The 8,922-nt window shown below is 38.6% G+C and overlaps 1 protein-coding gene across 3 annotated transcripts; it reads right to left on the bottom strand.

Moving 5' to 3' along the window:
* Positions 1 to 702: 702 nt before the first annotated feature.
* On the bottom strand, positions 703 to 4,351 carry hspb7 (heat shock protein family, member 7 (cardiovascular)). Of its 3 annotated transcripts, none has more exons than XM_017708956.2 (4): positions 4,258 to 4,351; positions 3,911 to 4,164; positions 2,908 to 3,041; positions 703 to 2,596 (listed from the first exon to the last, which is right to left on the bottom strand). In XM_017708956.2, exons 2-4 carry the CDS (start codon positions 4,095 to 4,097, stop codon positions 2,417 to 2,419), a joined length of 501 nt encoding a protein of 166 aa, XP_017564445.1. In that variant the 5' UTR covers positions 4,098 to 4,164; positions 4,258 to 4,351; the 3' UTR covers positions 703 to 2,416. The 3 variants fall into 3 exon arrangements, with proteins under 3 accessions (XP_017564445.1, XP_017564461.1, XP_017564453.1); XM_017708972.2 differs by having other exon boundaries at positions 3,911 to 4,103; positions 4,258 to 4,337; XM_017708964.2 differs by having other exon boundaries at positions 3,911 to 4,103; positions 4,205 to 4,333.
* Between the last annotated feature and the right edge of the window lie 4,571 nt (positions 4,352 to 8,922).

The following is an 8,922-nucleotide window of genomic DNA, read 5'->3' as shown; positions in this document are numbered from 1 at the left end:
CAACAACTTGATTATAATAAAAGTCTAATAAAAGCCTCCTTGCATAGCCGCTCTGCATGGCCACGACACAACATGGTAGAGTGTCCTGCACTAAATAACCCCACCTTCAAAGGTCAGTCGTCCCAGACCTTACAGAATTTGGGCAGAGTCACTGGGGCATGCGGGAGCATACAGCCACCCCCCCTCCCCCACCGGTTACATTTCATTTGTGCATTATAAAGTATTTATTACATTGCTATTTCAGACACTATGATGAGGCCTAGTTTTTTTTTTATTGATAAAGATACAGACACTAGGCAGTTTTGGGCCTCTATGGCAATTTTGTAATTTATAATTATTTGATTTTTGTTTCATTTATAGTATAAAACATGCAGGTCATAATGTATCTTTCTGTCTTCTAACTTCTTATTAACAAGTATTAAATGTAACTTCTTACTGTCTTGTGTATTTATTTTTGTTTTTTACTTTTTTGATTCTAAAGCTAAAACGCTGCACATGGGTAATGAAATGATCACCTGATGACTGATGAGTGACACAGAGAATGAAATGCCATAAAAGTATTAGGGAGGACTGGATAATGACAGGATATTCTATTAATAGGCCAGCAAGTTGTCAGTCGCCCGCCTCTTTGTTTCCAGTACTGGCAGCAGACGCAGTCCAGATCATTAACTCATGAACCCAAAGCACGGCACACAGACGGAGTACGGTGGCTCTTTTAATTCAAAACAGCAGTGCGTTCATACAGGATAACTGCAACGCAACAACATATATACATTTATTCACACACAGCCTTGTGCAGTCTTTACAGTTACATCCTAGAAAATCTGATATGTAATTGATGCATTTGACAGTGTTGTCAGAAATGTGCATGATGTGGGTAAATGTTTATATTCTTTCAACAATCAGCTAATTTTATTTAGAAAAAAGATGTGTTAATGTGTTTCTAGCTTTATGGTTGCAATCTGGTTAACACTGGATTTGAAATATTAGTGTGAAATGAAAAAATTGAATGATGGGGAGAGCACACTCTTAAAAACAAGTTTGCTTCCATAGGGTACCTCTCAGTGGGTGATTCTTTAAAGAACCATTTGCGTAAATGAGATGTTTTGGTCTGGAGAACCGTTATAATGTAATGGCTCTATACCAGGAGCACCCAAACCTTCTGTTTTCCAGGACCAGGGTGTAATGTTAGTGCTGGGCTGATGGCTAAAAAGTGAAACCGCTCTCTAGCTTCTTAGCCTTATGCACATCATCAGTGTATGTTGAAAATGTGGACAAGAGTATTTTTTTTTTAAATAATGTGTAAATAAAATAAAATGTTTCTTACATATGAAGCATATTGTGTTGTCCCTGAAAATGAGTTCTTTCAGTGTTCCCTTCTTAATCACCTCTTGTCCGTGTGCAAATGCTTACTATGATCATTGTCTATTTCTGTCATTAACTGATATCTATATGAACTGATGTGTGTGATGTTACATCTGAAATGCAGTTACTGACAACTGTGGCAATAACAAGATTTAGAATATAGATTTTGTTTTTAAATTTAGAACAGAATGTCATAAATTTTATTTTATGACATGTGTGGGGAACTGAGGGTGAGAGCCCAGCACAGTCTGGTGTTTTCCCAGTTTTAAGACTCTAAATAAACTTGGTAAAAACTGCATGTTATAAGAAGTATTTGGGGAAAAAACTAAGCTGCAATATGTAAGTCTTGGGGATTTGGAGACCTCTCTGGTGAAAATGAAGAATTGCACATTACATGCAGAAGAACATTTTGTAACATTAATTATGCTTTGGACTCCTTCCTCTTGTGAATAAATCTGATGATTATGAGTGACAGGAAAGTAAATTGAAAGAGAACACGGGCAAAACTTTGTGAATGAAGGAAGTGAATTATTGATTGTGCGGATCTTCATCAGTATAATGTTTGCATTTGAGACTTCCACATTCTTTTTGAGCCTGTGTGCAACATTAAGAGGTAAAAACATTTGACGTGGTCCAAAAAACTTCATCAAACGCCTCTGACTTTGAAATGATTATTTCAGGCTTTAGTTGGTGATTAGCTGCAGCGCATTGACATCATATTTTAGTATGTTTTTATAACTTAGTAGTACTAGTTTTTTAAATTTTAATGAAAACATTATACAGAGTGCAGCTTTAAATAAGAAGGTGAGGGGGTTGGGAAGTCGGCGTGACCTGGCAGGCCAAATCAAACATCTTTACATGCCAAATTTGGCCCACACGCCTCACGTCGAGCAGCCCTGTTCTATATCAGAACTTTTTTTTACCTAGGACTGTACGTCTAAGCCAAGAACCACTTAGGAACCTTTATTTTTAGGAGTGTAAAGCATTTTGACAAGGAAAAGATCAGAAATCACAAGAATAACGCTAAGCTGAAAGATATAAAGAAGCAGGGCTAGATTTTAATTTCAGTGCGGAAGGTTTGTGCATGTTCGAGTTTAGCTGGGTGTCTTCGTGCTTTGATGGTGAGCGTCCCGTCAGCCCCCAAAGAGGACGTTACAGAAGTGGGGTCCACGTCTTCTGGTAGCTGGCATTTATGGGTGAAGGTGTTCATCACTGTGCCATCTGTAGCAAGCTACTCAAGAAAAGGCAGAAATGAGGTAAATAAAGGCTTGATTTTAAAAAAGGATGTGGAACACTTTACTGAAGAGCAGTGCTAATAAGGGTACACAACACCTACATAAACCTGTCATGACAACCGGCATAAACATACACAGACATTTTTCCAAAAAGTGGTGAAATGAAATGATGCTGAAAGTGACGAAAGCAGTCTTTATGACAGCTAGCATAGCTGTTAAGAAAGGCTTTTATGTAGGTGTCATATAGCCTTATGAATGTTGCCAATCAGTAAAGTGTTACTGTTATTTATTGAGAAACATGTTTCACCTTTTCTGCTCGAACTTCTATCTGGTTGTTAGAGGTGGTCACAATGACATCCTCTGGAGAGAAGTCACATACATCTACTGTGAACTGGTAGGTGTCACCCAGTGTTTTGATGTTGCCAGGTGTGCCAGTTCGACCTGAAATGAAAAATCATTTCAGCATCAAGATATAATATAGATTATAGTCTCTACACAGGGTTACAGAGTTTGCATTCAAACAGACCCTGTGGTTGAATAAGCATCTAGCCCTTCCATGGCCCCTGGCTTTTATGCTGCAATTCAGTGAAGTTCATAGTCCCAATTAGCAGTAACTACACAGGGTCCACTCAAGCCCACCTTCAAAGGCCTTATTAATGTACGACCAGATTGCATATTAACATTCCAGTGCACATAAATATACTTCTCTGGTGGCGCATGTGTGGATTTCACAACGTGAATCCCAGTCCGGCCTTTTGTATCTTTGTCACTAAGCAACCGTCTGCCAAGTGCTCTCACAGGCGTCGTTCTCCAGCAGTGAAGTCACAGCCTTGGCTCTGACCCATGCATTCCCTGTGCCTGTCCTAGCCTGTCCTCCACTGCCCTCTTTCCTCAGTCCCCTTTCTAGGACACTCAGGCCTGGCAGTCGCCTCCCTGAAATGTCATACACCACTCCTACCTTACTTAATACTTACTATGATCTGTAAATATGCACACATACAAAGCAGATCTGCAAAAGGGCCACACTGTTGGACATGTGGTGTAAATCCGAGCGCTTTTGCCCTTGACGCATTGGGCGTGTTTATCTCAGTCAAGGGGTAAGCGTAGTCATGGAGATGCGAGAAAATAGCAATCAATAACAGTGAGGATGTGGCGTGCACTGTGAGGGACAGCAACTATTGATTTTTTTTTTTCAGTTAAACAGTTAAAAGTGGGCGTACGAGAAATGCTCCTGGGAGCCGAGTATCCTACTCAGTATAAACAAGCAGCCACATTGATCCCCAGTGAATGAGACATTAAAGGTAACTCACTTGGAAATCCCAAAGCATCATTCGGGCACATGAAAGTGCCAAAGTCCTCAGCGAAGAGTCCCCGGCTCTTCTCCATGTAGGGCTTGGATGAGGAGGAGGAGGAAGAAGAAGAAGAAGAGGAGGAAGAGGAGGACGTCTGGTGGAAACTGCGCTCCGATCGATAAGCAGAAGAGTTGGTCACGCTCATTAGTGGCTGGAAGTTTCAGTGGATAAGATCAATATCCGCTCACAGTACGAGGCTCAAAAGTGACTGCCTGAGAAGCACAAATGTTCATAAAAGGGAAAAAAGCAGACCTTCAGTCAGGTCTTATCCAAACAGTGGCTGAATTAGCGTATCCAGTTTCTACCTTGCTTTCCTTTCTGTTCAGCCTCCTTGTATTAGCGTCCCTCACTGCTGGACCACTTGTGGTTTGTGGGTATTCTTAGTCTGACTGGCTTTTATATTGTGGGTTTCAGTTTTTTTTCCCCTCTCTCCCTCTTGTCTGTGTGTCTGTCTATGTACACACAGGGCCGAGTGTTACTGCAGGATGACTATGTGCTATATTTATCTCATGAGGCAGGAAAGAGAGTGGGGGTCTGTGGTCGGAAAAGTTTTGTGCGATGAGGATTCGAGGTTGAGAAAGGGTCTCTGACAAAGAGGGATGAGAAGGGTCAACAGTTGGTATTCCAAACACCAGTGCCCTGAAATAGCCATCTATCCACCGCTGCTCTGCTCATCAGCGTCCTCTCCACTCCCCTCTTGTCAACAGACATATACAAAGATTTTCCTTGAGCAATTATTTTCTATAAGCCTGAGATTTATTAGAAGTGCTCACAGTGTAAATATGGTGATTGACACTGATCTTTCACTACAAATGCTGTGGCAGAGGCCAAAAGCCTTTTTTAAATCATGCTGGTGTTCTCACAATAATGGACTGGCCACCCCAGAGCCCAGACCTCAACATCACTGAATGGGTTGTTTTGATCATGATCAGCAGAAAATGCAAGCAAATTCTAAGACTGAACTTTGGAGATGTGAAAAGTATTTTCAATTTATTTTTTTGTTAAATGTACATTTTTTACTTTTTTCTTGAAAAATTGAATTAAAAAATGAATAACTTGTACTTAATCCCTAACATGGCCTTAGTTCTGCCAATGGGCCCAAAGTTTTATTACACACTCCTACAATCTAAGAATAGCTCAACCCATTTGCACTGAAGTCCCTGTAGTTACAGAATAATAAGCCTTAGTTCATAAAAAGCCTGTGATTTTAAGCAGTTAATGACTGTTTGGACTAGAAATAAAATGCAGTCAGCTTCTAAGCAGAACTTCGGAGGTGTAGAAAATGACACCAGCCAATTTCATTCAAAAACTCTCCAGAAAAGTATGGAATCTGTAATAAAGGCAAGCAGTAGACAGAATAAATACTAGCTTACAGAATAAATAACTAGATTACATTTAATTGCTGAGGCTTCTGTGAAATTCTCAGTTACGTATAATTTTTTCTGCATTATTTCCTGACACTGAAAAATGAATAACTTCTTCATTGGCTGTTTTCATTAGGAATGAAATACACGAAGGGTGGTCTCTGAATTTTGCACAGTAATATTTCTCTATGCCTCACTTCCATACAGATGCTTCATTTTTAATCTTTTTTCCACATAGTAATATAATGCTTATATTTTGTCATTAATAATAAAATAATGCTTGTATTTTGGAAATTGTTATTGTCTGAGCCCTGTTACAAGACCAACACAGTGCTTGTATTTATGTGACCTTTATGTACACAGAATGAAAACAACACCTATGTTTCTGTAAATGCCATTTCCTTAAAGTAGTAATACTTATATTTCTATAAACCTAATTTCTTTGACCTTGAGCGCAAACAGTGGGATCACTGAAACATGGAAGGAATGTTGCTGGGTGCATGCAGTCAAAGCATGGATGACATCAGCAAGAGGGATTAGGTGCCATTTGTTTTCGAGAACAGATAATCTGCTCATATCTTTAGATACACAGTGCACCAGCATTTCTTATCAAGGCTGTATTTCATCAGATGGTTGCTTCATTTCCATTTTCTTATATTTTTTAAAGCTTCTTCTAGTTTTGTTTGATTAAATGATATGTGCAGAATTTATGAGCATTTCCTCCTCTGCCCTTGTGTTGTTTTGCTGAAGGACATAGGTTCTATCTAGTGTTCAAGCCATGCCATGTAGCACAGCGCGGTTTCTTCCCCCTATCTGAGTAAACTTTAAAGTCCTTCACTAATCGTCTAAATCCAGCACAGCAACTCACCACTTCCCCCCACAGCATGCGTCACCACAGCAATGCTGTGCACTGAAGTGCTTCTATTCTAGTGAGGGAGCAACACAGAGAGAGAGACAGAGGGGGAAAGAGAGAGAGACAGAATGCAGCTGTTTATATTATTTATATTTTAATCTCTTTAAGCACAAATTATGCTGAAGCGTTATGTTAAAAACCCTGTATTAGAAGTTTCCTTGACACCAACCACCGCAACACTGGCACTTCAAAGGAATCCTGTAGGCCTACTTGGTCATTTGTTCTACTGTAGCAGGGAATGTTCTTTACAGGGTAGTGGGCTAAATGGCCTGTTATCATCACGTTCTTCTCGACTTATACTTAAGATAATCTAAAGTAAGAGTTTTTCCAACAATCAGTTACTCGCAATCTTAAACTTAGCCCAAATAAGAAAAACTAAGAAATGTTAAATGTCTGAAGTGTGGTTCTTTAGCTTTGTACTGGAGTGATGAGGCTAATGTGATGTAAACAACTAATGCTTGCATCTGCCAATTAGTGCTGTATAAGCAGAATACACTTGTCTCAAAGTTCTTGACTTGCTTGTTGCCTTGCTGTGGTTTCCGACACCATGTGACATTATGACATTGTTATACGAATTCAGATTAGATGGTTGCTATTTTAGCCATGGCATGTAGGCTACTGCTGTCCATTTTACTGAGAACATTATGTCATACAGTGTAGGAAACCACATTAGCAAGTCAGTTTGGGATTACTCAATAACTGGACACGGTTTGAGACAACTGGGTGATGCCTTACGCCTGCAGTTTGCTCTGCAGTGCTAATCACTAGAGTGTTATCTTGTTAGCTTCTAAAGTAAAGAAGTAAACTTCAGACTCTAAATGTGTTTTAGCTCATTGATTACATCTAAATGAAGGGGACATGTGTACATTTGTTTTTATCACCCAGTTGCGTCTTTAAAAGTAGGTCATTCCACTATTGCTGTGGAAAATGTCTTCCAAATGTGCAGCCATGAAAATGAGCTCATAAGAAGAGTAAACTATAAAGGTGATGTCTGTCTATTTTTTTGCTGTATTCCTAATGAACCAACAAATAACTACGATATGCGTTAAATATGTATTCGAATGATTAACTGTTCTTTTATAAAATAATGTAATATATAAATATTACTTGATCTTGATCATAAATCTTGTCCCAAGACTTTTTGTCAGTGCTGTTAAAAAAATATAAAATGATATGAAAAAAAAACAAAACAAAAAAATAAAACGGAAGGTCTTTTTAAATTCCTACTTTTATGAATATCCCAAAAGAACAAAGGCTAACTCTAGGTCTAGTCATTGCACTATTTCTGATGCATTTGGCTGATATACTGACAACTTAATGTGTCGTTAAAAGATTGTCAGTGGTGTAACCCTTGACCCTTGAAACATAAAGCGACATTATTTTTGTTATATGTTATTTTCTACTAACAACATGACTTTAACTAAAGTGATAGTGGACTATATTTTAGTAAAGCTCTGATTTTAGCAATGTTATCAGCACTGTTACGACATTTACTGATGCTGTTCAGTATAACAGACTACGCCCTACATTAACGCTCATATCCCGTCTGCCCCTGCAATGGTAGAATGAGCCCTGTACAATCTCCCTTGCCACAGATGAAACACACATAGAGGTTAAGACACATGTTTCAGTTCATGTGTATGTACATAATCTGTTATTAGATTATGTACATTCACTCTGTCTCACACTGTACCTGACTGTTCTCGTAATGGTCAACTGAGAGAAGCCCAGGTTCAGTGTAATACAAATAAATGTACTGTATATACAGTGTAATACAAATAAGTAAGTGAGTATAAAAGCCAGGCCTATGCTGTTAAAGACACACTGTCTGCTGCATTTGTGAAATAAAGAAACTTAATCACATCTTTCAGGATGGATTTGTCTCTGTAATGAATATCTCCAAAATAAAACTAACTTGCTGTCTGAAGCAGACAAATAAAGCTCATGACTCCTGAAAGAGGGCTAAAGTAGATGAAATGAGGAATGACAGAGGGCAGCAGCTCATCAGTCATGGAGTGGAAAGAGAATATGGCATTTCATGCACACTAGACGCTGCCTGCATACACCACTCAGACTAGTGCAGATTGAGTCTGCCAGGGGAATAAAACTTTCAATACTGATTTCAACATTTAAATTTGGTCTGATGTTCAGGCTTTCAGCTCCCTGCTTTCCCAATGAGTTTTCAATAACTTCTGCAGAGTAAACAAAAAAGATGAGAAATACAGCAAGTGAATTATGAAATCATTCAAAAGAAAATGTAAGATACTAAAAATCACACGGAAAGAGCACAATGAAGGCATGTGAGTCCACCATCTACTCAGATAATACATTAACTAATTGGTAACACTTCACTGTAGGGTACTGTTAATAAGGCTACATGACACCTACCTAAGCTTGTCATGACAACTGAAATAATCCTACAAAAATGCTTATAAATGCTTATTCCAACAGGCATCATTTGCTATAAATGTTCTATTTGCCATTTTTGAACAAAGTTAGCTAAAGTAGCCTTTCTTGCAGATGATGCTTGTTGGAATAGGCATTTATAAACATTTATGTAGGGTTAAATCAGTGGGCACGACAAGCTTACATATGTGTCATGTAGCTTTATGAATTGTACCTTACCAGCTAATTTAGATGTAAATGATTTATATAACAGCATCATACTTGAGGCCATGCATTATCATGATTTC

This window comes from Pygocentrus nattereri, chromosome 9 (assembly GCF_015220715.1).
Source record: "Pygocentrus nattereri isolate fPygNat1 chromosome 9, fPygNat1.pri, whole genome shotgun sequence".
Lineage (NCBI taxonomy): Eukaryota > Metazoa > Chordata > Actinopteri > Characiformes > Serrasalmidae > Pygocentrus > Pygocentrus nattereri.
Note: the sequence above shows the minus strand (reverse complement) of the source record. Positions and strands in the feature narration are given on the sequence as shown.